This window comes from Echiichthys vipera (assembly GCF_963691815.1).
Source record: "Echiichthys vipera genome assembly, chromosome: 12".
NCBI classification, from domain to species: domain Eukaryota; kingdom Metazoa; phylum Chordata; class Actinopteri; order Perciformes; family Trachinidae; genus Echiichthys; species Echiichthys vipera.
This window is the reverse complement of record NC_139837.1, coordinates 7359078-7375205: the sequence shown is the minus strand read 5'-3', so window position 1 is coordinate 7375205 and position 16128 is coordinate 7359078. Positions and strand designations below refer to the sequence as shown.

Below are 16128 nucleotides of genomic sequence, written 5' to 3'. Positions count from 1 at the left end.
AGGCTAAATGAATACATTTTAAAATACTGTATAATATATACCCAGTGAGTAATAGCATTGCTAAGTTTATAGATGTTGATGATTCCTGCACTTTTTGTAAAATTAATACAGAAATCCGTTTTTTATTGATATATCTAAGAAGTTTTGGAGTGATGTTGAAACTCTTTCTTTTAGCATATTTAAATCTAATTTCAAGACCTAAATTCAGGATCTGGCTTTTAAATAGGAGTTGTTTAGAAGGTCTGAACAATGAAATGTATTGTAACAAAGAACTGTATTTACCTTAGTGATGTGGCGTCCCAGGAGGTGTGTCCATGTGCAGGTTAGGCAACAACAGGCAGGTGCCATGCATCTGCTAGTGATGGGAAGTCCGGCTCTTTTCAAAGATCAGGCTCTTTTGGCTCGGGGCCTTTACAAGAGCCGGCACTTACGGCTCCTAAATGGCTCTTCCTGATTGGCCGCATGGTGTGCCTATCAAAATAAAGCCCCGCCCCTGCCAGCATGGCTTAAACAGGATTAGCTGAAGATTCGGCTGAACCAAACGGGAGCCGGATCTTCTCGTTCGCTACAAAGAATCGGTTTTTCGAGCCGGCTCGTTCGCGAACATCACATCCCTACTCTCTGCTGCAGATGGAGTCATGGCTTCTGGCTTCTGTGAAGAGTGCTCCCAACTGCTCAAAGCATTTGCTGCTTATTTGAGGAGAGTTTGCAGAGAGTTTGAGCAAAAAATAAGGGACTTTTTCAGGGAACTCTCCCAGTGCACCTGCTTTAGGATTACACCCGAGAGGACTTTCATGAGGAGGACGACTCAAGAGTTGCCCTCTTTACACCTGCTGCACGGTAGGAGCATTGTAGCCACTCACTTTTCTTTGTTGTAGACAGCACTGTGGTGGAGAGCAAACACACCTGTGTAGACTTATTTTTTATTTGTGATACAAATTACCCAGTTGAATTTGGAAGAGTTTGTTGTGTTTGTGTTGTATTATTTCATTAAAGTAGATGACCCCTGTGCATTGTTTTTACACAAAATCAACCACCAAGTTTTGTGAATTCTTCTTCCCTGATTTCTTCCCTTAGATGATGAAACTCAACTATTTCATCAGGAAAGTCTACAAACACTGAGCCGACTTGCAACCTCAGAAGACACAGATCTGCAAATGACTGCAGCCGTGTATTATTTACATCTCAGTCATCATTGTGAGTAACAAATCAAACAGATTTTTATGTTGCTTGACTATCCTCATTATAGCAATGGTTTCCAGATCAGTGGTGCATAGAATGAGACTATTGTATGCACTTCAGGTTTCACTCACTGTCCGGATAAGCCCTCTAGGGCATGACTGCAATCATGCAAATGTTCAACTGTATTTCTTTTCCAGGGTTGACAGATAAAGTCCAGCCTGTGTGAGCTTTAGTGTCATAACCAAGACATAATAAATACACAGTGATATCCTTTATTATGATGAACCTGTAACTAAAAAAGCAATGGCTCGTAGAGGATTACTAGTAGTCCAGTTTTCTCTTTTGTCGGGGTCATTGTCTTGATAAGCTCGATGCAAATGCGCGACCACATATTATATTTTGCATAAACGTGGCAGTTGACAGATTCCCGTGTTACTTGGTTGAGGTTGATAGAACGCAGGTGATATATTTCTGTTAGGACAGGAGTTTAAAAGGGAATAATTGTTGCTCTGTTCTAAAAATACTGTATGTTTGATGGCAAAACTTTAACTGACTCTGCTTCTTCAGCCAATATGATTTTAGTCTTTCTCTTCATTGAATGTTTTTTATTCTTTACAGTGACATCAGCCCTACCGGACGCCTTCATGGAGCCAGTCATGGTTCTGCTTTTATCAACAGACTTAGATGTGCAAAAGACTATTTCCCTCTCCTTGGTCAATCTGTTAGTCAAGAATAATGGTGAGAGATTTGGGGATTTTAATTATTTTCTCTGTTGATTCATAACCCTTCACCTCCCCTCTTTATTTAAGTCGTTTTTATTGTTAATCACGGCTTCTGTGGATCAGATGGTCACAATTACTGCCCATGTAATCCCATTTCAGCGTGCAAAGAGTTAATCATTGAAATGGGGATGCTGGTTCCCATACTGGAGTTGTTCCGGTCTGGTGATGCCACTGCTCAGTGTCACTCGTGTGCCTGCGTCATCATGTTGGCCTCCTCAGGTTTGTACAGATAGCCGTTAAATTGTTTAATATTTCTCACACCTGTGTAACTTTTTAAGAACAGAAAGAAAAATAATACATTTAATATGTATATAGTGTTACAGTAGGGCTTTGACCATGCAAGTATATTTGTTTTTCTTTAATTGTTCTGTAAAGATAACAGTGTATTGTATACGTAATTCTGCACGCTGCCATTTATACTGTATGAGATTGTACTGCAAGAAAAATAGGAATAGTCAGAGAGTGGCATGGGAACAAATGATTAAGATGCTCAGAGAGGTGAGATTTAAAAAAAGTTGCTTCATAAAATGACTCTCTGCCATGTATATGAATGCTGCAGACATACCATTGGTAGTTCTGTCAAGATCAGCTGAGCATACGTGCAGTTTTTTATTCTTTTTAAACAGAATCCAACAGGGAAACTATCATGATGGAAGGAATCATGCCACTGTTGGCTTTAGCGAAATCGTACGACCCACAGGTGCAACAGAGCGCAACTTGGGCTCTGGTACATCTCACACAGTCAGGTGGGATCATTTGATTTCTATCTCAATGTTCCCATATTTTATAAAAACCAGAAGGAGCAGCTGTCTCCATGTTCTTGCCTGTGGCTCTTTGCTTGAATATAACATGGAAACCAGTGCGTTGTATTCATTTTTCCAGATTGGTCCACAGGGATCTTATGTCAAGCAGGAGCCATCCCTGTCCTGGTTCTTCTGCTGCAGTCCTCAGATTCAGTGGTTCAGTTTCACAGCTGCACCGCTCTGTGCAACATCGCTGCTGTCCAGAAGCATCACACAAAGTTGCTCAGCATTGGGGGACATTTTTTGTTGAAGTCTCTTCTTACTCTCGTGTCATCCACTGTGCAAAAAGTAAGCACAAACTTCTGTGGCTGAGTTTGAAGGTAAATCAGCAACAATTTTCAATAAAAACCTTTCTTTTTCTTTTTTTAGAATTCAACACAAGCATGCAGATGCCTTCAGACTCTCTCAGAGAATGGTACTTATAAACAGTGAAACCAGAGATTGGTACCATATCCAAAGCTGTTTTTAATTGTTGTTGTGTGTAGTTCTGATCCAGGAGCAGCTGATGGAGCTCGACTGTGTGTTGCCTCTGAAGGCGCTGCTGAAAACCTCTTCTCCTGTGTGGACAGAGTCGGCCATAACACTGCTGTCTGCATTGTCCGCACACCCACCGAACAATGTAAGATTTTTTCCACACAGCAGGATCGTAATAATGATGAAGCTGGGAACTATTTGTGGTGTTACAGCGGTGAAGCGGTTCAGAATAATTTAATTCTACTAGGGCGTTCCTTTTTATATCCTTGAACTAGTAATCGCTGGATATCAAAAATAAAAGATATGAGGCAACTGTTTTGTTTACATAGCAATATTTATATTTCTGTGGTTTGATTTCAGGACGTCCTGGTGAGTGAAGAACTACTGGATGAAATCGGTCAGCTGCTTCAACACACATCCAGCTCTGTCATAATCACACACAGCTGCAAGATAATCACCGACCTGTGTTGCTCCAGCGCGGGTCAGCAGGTACACAAAGGCTACAATTTGTGATTTCATGTCACAAGTTTGTAGTAAAAACATGATCTGTTTGTGCATGGTGCCTAAGATTGGTAAACTCTTAAAGTCTGTATGATCGTTGTTATATAGGCTGTGGTGGAAAATCTGTGTCTACCAGGACTCCTCAGAGTCTTTCTGTCTCCGTTCCTGTCGGATGAGAGCATGCTACATGTGACATCCTGCTTACATCACCTCATGACCTGGGGTGAGTGTTCTGGACATGAATTAAGTATTTGTCTGTTCTCATTTGATTTTTTGATGTGGAATACAATACAATACCTAACATACCTATTTTTGTATGAACACATTTCACAATTGTCACCATTTGTCACTATTTCAGAACCACTTAAGGCTAAGCTGTTGGTGACAATAACGTCAGAGCAAGTTTCAAGACTTGTGAAGTTGTCGGGACAATTACAAAATCCTCAGTTGTCATACAACAGCGTGGCCATCATCAGCAAACTAGAAATGACAGGTAATGTTAATTGCAAGTATTACATGCTGATAGAAAACATTACAAAATCAGTCTGGTTTCAGATTATTACATTGTTATATTGTATTTTCATATTCTAGGGGATATGGCTCAGTTACTGAGACCTCACTACATTACCATGTTGGAGTACCTGTTGGTGTTTCTTCAAAAGAAAGATGTTAAGTTCCAGCAGCTTGGGATAGTGACAATATTCAACCTCAAGAAAGGTTTGTATTTGTTTTGTACTTGTTAAGCAACTGAGGGTGCTGCAGCCATTTTAAATGATCCTATCACATTAGATGTCCCTAAGCAAATAAAAAATCATCAGACTTTGCAGTTCAGAAGATCTAAGCCTGCTTTGTCCCGTTTCTTCTGCAGATGGAGACTTTTCCTCTCTGTTGGCCGACAGTGAGTTGGAGGCTCAGCTCTGGAAGGTGCATTCTCAGACAGAGGAAACCAGACGACTGCTGGAGATGATCCAGCCCCTTTCTCCATCTCCTGTTGATCCTGGACTTTCTCAGCACAAATATTGAGAGATGTGCACTGTGAGCGGTGTTAACATTCATGCACTGTATGTACAAGCAGAATTTTTATATTGTGTTTTAATGTGTTTTATTTTATTTCAGAGTTTTTATGTTTACAGTCAACAAATTAAGTGAAAAACAAGGCAGAGATGCGGCATAGTATCAACTTTAATGAAATATGGCATATATTTCAACATGTTAACAAGTGATAGTTATAAGCAATACATAAACTATACGATCAAATATTGCTGATCACATACATTTGTTTTTATATGCTTTCATTATAATAAACTCATTTAACCTCTATGCTTCAAACTTTACTTTGTAAAGTGATGAGTGCGCATTTGAAACAAAGCAACAGTCAGTGCAGTAAAGGCTTTGTGCATTGTAATCTCTAAGACGACACCCACAGAACTGAAGCAGTTTTTGGAAGCAAAGTTCCTTAGCAGCTTTGAAATATCTGATTACTATACCTCACAGAATCAAAAGCTAAGAAGGTAAGACAGGGAGTTACGTAGGAATCCAACTTTCACCAATAACCTAAACTCCTGTGTTCTTACAGCGCAGACAGCCACTTGAGCTATTCTAATTCCACAGTGACAAAACTGAGGAAGGAAAAGTGCTTAGATTGCAAGAAACATCAGGAATAAGCAAAAAGCATATGGCTAACATGTTGTGATTGTTAGAATGGCTATTCCTAGTATTTCACAGAGGCAACACTCGCCGGCATACTATCATTACCACTGTCTACATCTACTGTTTTTTGGAAAGTCATTATTAGTTCAGAGACCTGTTGTACTGAAGAAAGTAATAAATAACTTGCCCAATATTTGTGCCACTGGTTACACACAGAGAAGTGATGAAATGCTGACATCCTCAGTGAGAGTGATCTTGCATGCTCTGTCAAGGTGCTGAAGGGCAGCGCAATGGCTGTACTGCAGTAATTCCTCTGTTTCACAGAGAAATTGCAGCGGTGTTAACGTCTGCCCACTTTGCAGGTACTCAGATGACCTCTGAGGAATGCACAAAAAAAGATCTTATATGAAATTTTTAATAAGTAGAATAAGTAGAACATTTATGATACCTTTTTTAGACTGTTCATTAAGGAATAGTGTATATACTGGAAAAGCAGAGGCTGTCAACACACTAAGACCTTTTTTTGCTTTGACTAATGTCAAGATCTTACAGGACGAAATTGATATGAATACTCTACATAGAGTCCAACAGGGTAGGAAACTTTCTTTTCTACCAATCTAAATGACAACTGGACTTGAAAATGCACCAGCGTCCCTGTGTTTACCAACCTTTTATGGATTTCTATACAGTTTCCAGGCTGATGTAAGGGACCCTGCTTGCACAGCTCACAGTCTGAGATGAATGAACCGCCCTAATTGTATCTGTAAACACCGATATGCCTGCTTACATCTTCACGATGGATGATGAATCATATAAGTAAGTTTCTAGGTTCATAAGGTGCTTGACTTCTAAGAAGTCCAGTCAGAAGTTTTCAGAATCTGGCTTCTTGGTTTTAATTTCCCACCCTGAGGCCTAGTGTTCTAAAGTGATATGCTGGTCGCGTCTCACCTGCTCGTTGGTGGGTCTGGATTTCCTCCAGGCCTGTGAGAGTCCTGAGGGACCTGCGTTCTTTGAAGGCCACAACAGGTACCATGTCCTCCTCATTATTCAGCCCCAGCTGTGAGGTCTTCGTCCCCAGTGGCAGCTTAACGACATCTTCTATAGTGCCATTGTGCACAGGCTCTGTGTTTTCCTTTGGTTGGGCTTCATTTGGCAGAATCTTCCCTGGTACAGATTTCTGTGTTCAAAAGGATTGACCAATTTGGTCAAGGACAAGCTTTTAGAAGTGGAGCTGTTTAGTTATTAGTGGATAAAGAATGTGCATCATAAGAGTCCAGGGGCAATGTGCTTTAAAAAAAACTGAACAGTTAATCTCACTGTATCTGGTGAATCTGTCCTTCTGGTTCTCCGCATGATCTCCTCAAGTCGCTGGAAAAGAAAACAGCTTTTATTGAAATGCTGTCATAGAAGGCTTTTTGAAACCATTCAGTCTCAGTATATTAGACAACTTTTTATATTTATTTGATACTTGTTTACGGATATAGTAATCAAACCTTTATTTTAATCAAACTTACCCTTTTTCTTGCTTGGCGAGCTGCCTCCTCTTTCTGTGCGAGTATTTCTCGCTCTTGTTTCATCTGCTCTGCTTTTGCCCTCTCTTTGGCTTGTTCCTCTTCTCTCTGATTAAAAAGGAAAGACAGTGATTATCCATTAAAGATAAATGAGGAAAAGAATAACAAAAGCATCCACAAAGATGCCTGTGGGTGAAGACGTGGTTCTGCAAATTCCCTCACGCCCTGAGTAATGTTTGCATCTCCCACCTGTTTCTGCAGGAGGGCTGCTTCCTTCATAGCCTGAGCTCTTTCTTCCTCAGCTTGTCTCTGCTCCTCTTCCTCCCTTCTCATCTTCTCCTCTATGAGACGTTGAGCCTCGGCCTGCTGTCGTGCTCGCTCGTCTGCCCTCCTGCGTTCCAGTTCTTCACGACTCCGCCTGAACATAAATTCATAAAATGATGCCCAATAATCATGAATTTTAATTCAACAGTCTTAATGGCCTGCTACCGCAGTGCTTCTATCTTGTAGGTTGACATGCTTTTTACCTTTCGGCCTCCTCTTTTTGCAGGCGCTCCTGCTCCTCTCTCTCCCGTTGTAGTCGGGCCTCTCTCCTCTTTTCAGCCAGGAGACGTGAGGCTTCTCCTGGGTCTGAAGTCCCGGCTGAAGGCCTGCACACGACTTCAGGAGGCCGAGGAGCTGGATGACGAGGTGTTTGGGGAGGAGCTGAAGAGAAATAATTTACACTTCAGTACACATTAAATACGGCACTTTGTTTTAAGCAGTTATCTTGCTTACTGTCATGTCCTGCTGTTCTGGTTATGGCTGCTGCCTGTTTGTCGGGCAGGTTCGAACATGGAGCCTCTGGTGAATTTTCATCTCTCACTTTCTCTCGCTGATTGTCAGATGGTATCGTCACAGGCCTTGAGTTACCAGGAGAGAGGGCAGGGCTACAAACAGCAACATCTTCCTCAGGGACCGATGGGAGCTCAAGCTGCAGTGGGGTTGAATGTCTGCTGATTGATCTTCGGGGGGTCCTTTAAGATCCAGTAGAAGAGAGCAGATGTCCCACTTTGTTCAGATCACTGTTACTATGTCATAAATGTACAGCCGTTCGTTTTTTTTTGTTCACAAACATTTCACCTACCGTTCAGGCGAGGGGGAGGTTGTTCTACTTTGTGTAACTTTGGCTGGTTTCACTCTGGAGTTGGCAGGTGATCTAGTATTTGAGTTTCTCTTATTAGCATCTTGCTGTCTTGCTGTGTTGATCTGAACAAAAAAAAATAAACAATCAGAACATTTTTAACATTTTTTTCTCCTGAATAGTCTAAAATACTGAAAATGTAAAAACAGAAACAAGAGACAGCTCGATGATCCTTAAAAAATTATGTTAAACCAAAGGGAGAGCAAAAATTACCTGTCCCAGATTGATGCTTCTGTGCTGGCTGTTGTTAGGACTGGGGGAGGCAGATGGCCTGTGGCGGACTGGACCAGAGAGGTGCTGGGGTTTGTGAGGGGTGTTGGTGGTGGAATTCATGGAGTGGAATGAAACTGAACGGCGACAAACATGGACAACTGAGCCAGTCATTTGTGCCATAATTATGAGACATTGGAAGAAATGTGAATAAATGGAGGAAACAATGAGGGAATTATGAAGCAGCGCATAAATAGAGAGGAAAATTAGCAGTTGGTTAGTTGTAGTAGTCTCGTACAAATGCACTACAAATAATTAGCATTGTCATAATATTGAAAGCAGGGTGCAATTTGTTATCATTAGGGAGAGTACCTTCTTCTCCTGACTGACAAACAGCACTCTTGCTCCTGGCCAGATAAGAGCATGTAGGAGTAAGCAGGCGACTGACCAAGTTCTTCTCCCATGTTGTCAGTGGCAAGCGACGTGGAACTAGCATATTGATCAGTATAAAGTTGTAAGTGCAGCAAAAACAAAAGATAAGGCACTCCAGGAATTGTTAAGCAGTGTTACACAGAGAACAGATACGGTTAAGAATGGTGTTATGAGTTATGAGAAAGATTATGTGAAAAGAGAAGGAAAAAAGAAAGCACATTCGTCTCTCCTTACCGTTCTTGGTGAGCTTCCTCCCTCTTGAGTTTTGACTGAGGCTCTGTTGGGCTTTTCGGCTCTTCTCCACCGTCCTCCGTACTACAGACTCATATCGCTCCTTAATTCAGGGAAAACAAACTTCAGTGTTGATGTATCTCAACTCAAAACTGCCAAAGCATCAGCCTCATTAAAAAAAATGAAAGTTATTAATTTCCACCATTAAAAAAAACTCACTTTCTCCTCCTTCAGTCTTTGCTTGCGCTTCTCTTCCACTGCAGCACGCTTCCTCTCCTCTTTGAGCCTCTGTTCCAGGAGTTTCCTCTTGCGCTCCTGCAGTTGTTGTTCATGGTATTGCCTGGCCCGCTGCTCCCGCTCCAACCTGCCCTGTTCCCGAGAGGCTGAGGAAATAAAATCAACCACTATAAATAGATGACAGTATGTTAATCTTCTTAGAAATTGAGGACAATGCATTAACGGTGTCACATACCCAGTAACTTCTGATGCTCCTCTCTTCTTTCCCGTGCCGCTTTCAGCCTCTCATCAACATTGAGTCCATTGGCCACTGGAATGTCAAAATAATACTTTGTAGGGTTTGATGCCATACATTACATTAATATACTGCCAGTTCTATTAAATATTAAAACCAAAGTCTATATTCTGTTAAAGGAAGTTAAGCTGAAAGTCATTATCCAATACAATAATGACATGACAGCCACCTGATAAAAGGGTTAATGTGAGAGCTGTATCAAACCTGCAGTGGCCCGTGGAGTGTTGCAGATTTGGGCAGGCTTGTTGACAGAACAGGCTGCTTTCTTTGCCTGTGAATTTGGTTTGATACAACCACCACTGTCTAAAAGTGAGGGAGGGAAACAGCATGTTATTCAGGTTTTATCTCTCAAAATCTGACACACTATTCCTATAATTTGGATATTCTATCTGTAAAAACATCCTTTAGTACAGCAGATGATGTGAAGGGGCTGTTACATATACATGTCAAATCAGCTTGAAAAATCTGTCCCAAATAGTGGCTATTGTGTCCTGGGATGGCCTTAGGTTCAGCAAATAAAAGAGCCATTATAAACTGCCTGCGTATAAAAGGTGAAGAGGACATGCTAGCGCCTGATCAGTCCTCATGGAGATGACTAAAACAAGCAACAAGAAAAGTCAAGACATAAGAGGCACCAGAGGTAATTGATGAGTAATTTGTATAAAAGCACAAGGGGCAAAAAAAGAAAATCACGTGGACGTATTCCTTTAGGGTTGAACAACATGATGATGATTATTCTATGTGTGTGATGTCCACAGATGCCTCCTGACTTCCTCATGTTCATGGTGGCAATGATCAATTGCAAAACTATAAATGATTTCTCAAAGGGAATATGTGACCCATTCATTCTTTTCTATTCATGCGTCATGAACATAAGATGATCCAATGTTTGTGATTTACAGCCATTCTGGCTTTGCTTCAAGGAAAGGTTTTGATCGGCTATCATAGAAATCAACCAACGTACCAAACAAAAGCATAGATAAAAGCTGCTAACCTGTTCTTTCAAATCCATTCCTCTTCCTCTGGCTCTCGATGGTACGTGTAGAAAGTGGTCCCTGCGATGGAGGGATGTCACTGTGTTTCTTCTGCACAGCCATGCTAGGTTTTGAGCCTGGCATACCAATGCTCTCACTCTAAATCCCCCTCCTCTCTCCTCCTCCTCCTTTTCTTCTTTTGAATTTCTATTTCAAGATGCCTTCGGGTCCTTGCTTTCCAAGTGCGCTGTGCAGAGAACTGCCCTCTGTACCAGCTGCTTGTTCATCTGTGCCTTTTAAACCAATAGAGGGGAGGGGGGGGGGGGCATCCAGTTATACCCCTTTTTAAGGGTTAGAGTGACAATATAGGTTATCCAATAATGTACTCCTGTCTCCTTTAAGGCTATAGAAGTCTAGAAAGATTCTGATCCTCAATGAGTCCTGTCTATAAAAAGGCTACTCCCCCTTTAAAGATATCACCCTTGTGAGCTGCTCTGCTTTACTTTCACATAATATAGCTGTGTCACTTTAATTCCCCCACCACACTGCCGGCTGGATGTGGCTAAAGGGATGTGGCAGAGTATAGGGGAGATAAAAAATGGAAGCAAAGGCAGTCTTCATTAACAATTACCATGACAACAGTGGTATAATATTCAGTGACACACATTGCTTGGACATTCATTCGCACAGATGGAGTCAGTGTTCTCAATAGACAGGCATTTTTTTTAATTTTTTACCCATGATTCCTCCCTGATGAATGAAACGGTATGACCACTAGATGGAGGTATTTCTTTCTGGAGAACAGGTCTTGCCTTTACAAGTAGACTTAACAAGTAAATACAAATGTGATACTTTCATTCAAGGCCAAAAATTATCTTTTTATGTATAACCAAACCCATTTCTTCACAACTGAATAATAAGCCAAGTTGAAAACAAGAAATCAGAAAATACAGTTTGATTTCCGTCTTTGATGACACGGGTTCAGGATCCTGAATACAGTCAATATTCACATCTTCTACAAATGTGCTAGAATATTTTTTAAAGGTGTAATAAGCTTATGTTTAAAGGGGCCCTTTGCTGTAACATTCAACCTGTTGTGGGTATGATGTGAGTCTGCAGTGTAATGTTTCTTAGTTTGAGTCTGTGTCAGTGCGAGGGAGGTTTCATTACCTGCATGAGTCCATGGTCTCAGGCTTCAATGAGAAGCTGGTCCACATCCTTTAGAAGTGGAGTGTTCACTTTCTGTGCTTCCCATCTCCCCAGAAGGACCTGTTACTTTCCTATGAACTGAGCTTTTATTGCGAGCCGATTCCTCACCCTTTCCAAAACATTTATTGTGTGCAGGTTCTGTGTGGCCCGGGGTTGCAGAGGGTGGCTGTGCTTGGGCCAACTCGAGAACAAGGACTGCGCTCTGCATGTCCTCCACCTCCTCATTCATCTGAGAGATGAACTGCAGAAAATCACTCAACACAATAAAAATACCATTCGACATATGATGGGAATATTCGACATGAGAAGGCACATGTCCTGAACCAAAATGAGAAGGTGATGTTTCAAAATGGCTCTGGCTTCAGCAAAGCATCACTACAGATGTTTATACAATCATCAGTCTAAACAATATGCTGGGTAATTTTTCAGAAGCTGCTGCTTATATCAAGTCTAATCATAGTTCTCTGATGTGTAACCATAATTATGTCTAATCAAGAATACGAGGACTTGCAAAATGACCATCTTCCCTTATTCAGAGCAATTAGATGTTTTAATTTTGGTACTTGGAAGTAATAATTACTACTTAACAATAACAACAATAATAACAACATCCTCTAAAAGGTCATAGCCAGTTAAGAAGATCAATTATTTATAAAACAAGCACATGGGAGGTCAACAGTCTGCGACTAGTTTAAAGGATAAATTGTTTTCAATAAAACTAAACATTAGAGAAAAATGACGTAGTTAACTACTGCAAATATGGTTACATATTTTACAAAATAACTGACTGAATCACTTTCTGTTATTGATAAACCATTGATAACACAATCGAAGCTGAACCACAGATGACCTTTCACCTCTGACCTTTGGGGAACAGGTTCATTGACGTCCTCATGCTGCTTGTGAAATTAAATGTAATTATTTCAAAAGCGTGTTAACAATCCTATGCATTAAGTTTTAACAAAAGGCTTTTTGTGGTAAGTCATAAAAACACAAATCTTTATCGTAAATTGTTTTTTCCGTGTGGTTGCTATGGTAACGCTAACGCGCGGGGGACAGCCACCGTTAGCTAGCTATTTAAGCTAACTGCTAAGCCAACGTTTTATAACGTTAAGGTTTATATTCGTAAACTTCTGCAACATAAGTCGTTTGTTCAAAGACTTCTGGGGAAAGTACAAGTTTGGACATTATCAATATATAGCGTTAACCGAAGAAGTTACTTTAGCATGGCAGTCACAGCTAGCTAGCTTAGCGTAGACGTTATAAATAGCTTCACACCCGTGCACAGTGAGTCTACTTTGAGTTATACAGGTAAACTAAGTTATTTAAATTGCCTTCCAGCTACCACTGAAACGAACATGACATATTTGGAACGAGTGATAAGCGATTGGGGCCATACATGAAATTTATAAGCACAAAAAAATGTGTAATACTGTAACGTTATGGGAAATGTATCATCAGCCGGACGCCGTTTGCTGGTATTATCCCTATCCGGCCGGATCTGGTCTGCCGCAGTTTTCGGTCTTTTCGCGTTGCTTTTACTGGGTGCTCGCCACCGAAGTGCAAGTAGAATTAATTTACACACTTCTACAAATCTACAAGTGAAGTTTCATATTTGTACATGAACATTTATATATCAAATTAGTAAAATAAAGTGACCTTGATGAGAGAAAGCAGTAAGAACGTTTGGGCGACGGTGGCTCAGGTGGTGGTTTACATTAAAAATTTAAATGAAGAAGACTTTACGATATATTCTGGAGCTGTTAAAGCATGTCATTTTATTGTGAAGGACTTTAGTATGGTAACGGATGTTTTGACAACATTGATGCTAATTTGAACGACCAGCATCTCCCAGTGTTTATGGCGAGGAGATCTGGGTGTCCGACTTGGGCCAAGAGGAGTACGTGGCTAATTCACCGGTGTTAGCATCCTTTTGACCACTCTTGTTAACGCAAAGATAAATTAGGCCGTTAAGAAGATATTTGGTTAGAAAAATAAGAAGTTAGACTTTAGTTAAACACCATTAAATTAACTCTAAACGTTACGTCATCATTGATATTTGTAGGTTAAACAGAAAGTTTGGTAGAATTTAGCCAAAAACCTGCTGAATGCATTTTTGTCCACTGCAGGTTTGGTTAATATCGGCCCAAAAAGCCATTTATCCAGATACCCCATGTAACGTTACAGTAAATATGGTAGACTGTGTTTTTGCTAGCGGCTAACCCAACTATATTATGTCATTGGATGACAGACTGCTTGTGTTGTGCCACTGGAGGAAGTATATTTTTCATGATTGTGCTACGGAAAGGCTAAACCTTTTGTCCATTTAAGTAACATAGACTGCAAGGGTTTGTTTATATAGAACACAGACATGTAAATCCATATAATAAACCAAGCAGATTTGGATTTTGAGTAATTTTAAGAAAGTACCTGGGGTCAACTGAGGTCAGACCCTACGTGCTCGATTCTCAGTAGGCCTACAATGTCCCCTCTCCCAGCACCAACAATAACCTCCGGTTGTGTTTCCCCGATGAAGCTTGCCAAACTCCACCATCCAGAGTTGGAGATAAATGTGTCATAAGGATACTCTACACCACTGTCAGGTGGTGTGCCCACAGACTCACTGGAGCACAGACAAGATGGTGATAACCGGTCTACAACCAACAGCCAAAAAAGGTTGGACACTGGACCTACATGGGATAAGGTTTCACGGTTGGTATCAAGTCATTCTGTGGTTCACCCTAGACGACATTGTCAAAGGTGTCAATTTAAGGGCTTGGTTGCTTGCTCATGCATATTAATTAATGTATTCTAAATATTCATCCAAAATACACATAATAACCCTTTTTTCATTGCCTTGGAATTGTTTTAAAGCTAATATCTTGCACCAGAGAGAGAAAGTTTGTCTCTACTGAGAGATTCTCTCATGTAAAGTAAGGTTGCATATAATTGTTTAAAAAAAAAAAATCAAATTTAATACTTTTTCTTCTCTATCAGATCAGAAAAGTCAACCATGGCACAGTGGTTTGGTGGCTGCTGTCAACTTCAAAGTGTTTAAAGTTTCGTTCGATGACAACATCCATCAGAGACTGAGGTTGGTATATTAAACTACATGGGCAACCAGTAACTTTGCACCATTGCTGACATGGTTACCGGCCATCCTGGAGGAACTAGGATCTCCTCAACTACCTGTAGTCGGTACTGAGTCATGTAATTAAGGGCAGAATCCCTCAACAGAGTGGTCAGGTTGGTGTCACTGAGAGTACCACACAGTTTTAGATCAGTGGACAGGAAAAGGATGCTTTCTTTCCAGTTTTAGGTAAAGACAAGGAAAGTACTTGCATAACTTTATGCATGATGTTTTATTTGATACACATCTACAAAACATTGGTTTATATATGTGTATTTGAACATAGATCGCAAAAAGTGCCTTAAGTGGGTAAAACAAATATAATTTCCCAAATCAATAATAATTATAACATGTATCCCTGTTATTCCTTCTAAGATAAATCTATTTCTTTTGTTGTGAACATTGATACCTCCACATAATGAGGATGGCCACATGCAACCCTGACTGGAGCGCTTAAATAATTTAGAGCCTTGTTTCATCGGATACCAGCAACTTTAGACTTTGACGTATGGCTTACAGACTGGCTGGTTTGTGTAATTGATGAGACGATGAGTTGTACTTCAGCATTGAATAGAAGTTGCATTGAATAGAAGTTGCTAAAGCATGCCCCAACACAGCAAAAATAATGCAATTTAATCTTTGGTTTTGACGGCTTTTTTTGTTGGGAAACACGTCACAACAATGTTTTCCTAATTCGATCCTTATTTATTCAAGTAAATAACCGTATGCAAAAATGTATCAACAGCGCTTGTGTGACTCAAAAGTGAGGTCAGTTTTTTAAACCTTCAGTCTCAAACCCAAATTATTTGAAACTGAAACACAAGGTGAATTGCAGAAAGGTTATTCCATGACAAAGGGGAGTGTGTCTGCACCAAGAGGCAGTTTGGAAAAGCACTCTATTAAAGATTAAAAGGGAGCATTCTTCCAACTAGGCTGGCCTGACATTTTGTTTACTTCAGTGAAATTCTATAACTCGTGACATGGCGATATAGTGACGACCGTATCCTCACACATTTTGAAGCTTTTCCAGCGAAGTACTGTTTTGATATACATTACAGCATATATTACACCCACGTATTATATATTACAATGACAGTAGATGCCCATTGCCAAACACTATTGTATATAACAAGGACTTTAATTTGTGTGTTCCTCTTCACTTTGTAGCATGTCTGACACTTTAATACTTCTGAAAAGCACAAAAGGTTACATCTTGCACTTTGTCACTATTCATTCCTGTAGTTGAGGATGGTGCTTTGTTGGGCTCCATAGTGCAGAATCACTTTATAATTACAATTTAAAGGTTGGGTTAATTCAACAGCCT

At 40.4% G+C, this 16128-nt stretch overlaps 2 protein-coding genes across 2 annotated transcripts; one reads left to right on the top strand and one right to left on the bottom strand.

Annotated features, from left to right (window-relative positions):
- Window positions 1-638: 638 nt before the first annotated feature.
- LOC310954855 (uncharacterized protein) lies at window positions 639-4765 on the top strand (the record flags this gene model as incomplete). Its single annotated transcript, XM_083924540.1, has 13 exons — window positions 639-840; window positions 1078-1197; window positions 1801-1920; window positions 2064-2183; window positions 2591-2710; window positions 2847-3055; window positions 3137-3182; window positions 3253-3386; window positions 3602-3730; window positions 3851-3965; window positions 4101-4235; window positions 4334-4459; window positions 4611-4765. The coding sequence occupies 13 exons, from the start codon at window positions 639-641 to the stop codon at window positions 4763-4765; spliced, it is 1731 nt and encodes a 576-aa protein (XP_083780666.1).
- Window positions 4766-5065: 300 nt separating this feature from the next.
- On the bottom strand, window positions 5066-10634 carry LOC310954398 (ensconsin-like). The gene is made up of 14 exons (XM_083923835.1): window positions 10486-10634; window positions 9696-9794; window positions 9432-9506; window positions 9179-9342; window positions 8963-9062; window positions 8300-8433; window positions 8030-8151; window positions 7681-7919; window positions 7431-7608; window positions 7153-7321; window positions 6907-7011; window positions 6710-6760; window positions 6341-6569; window positions 5066-5769 (listed from the first exon to the last, which is right to left on the bottom strand). The coding sequence occupies exons 1-14, from the start codon at window positions 10607-10609 to the stop codon at window positions 5759-5761; spliced, it is 1800 nt and encodes a 599-aa protein (XP_083779961.1). The 5' UTR covers window positions 10610-10634; the 3' UTR covers window positions 5066-5758.
- Window positions 10635-16128: the final 5494 nt, after the last annotated feature.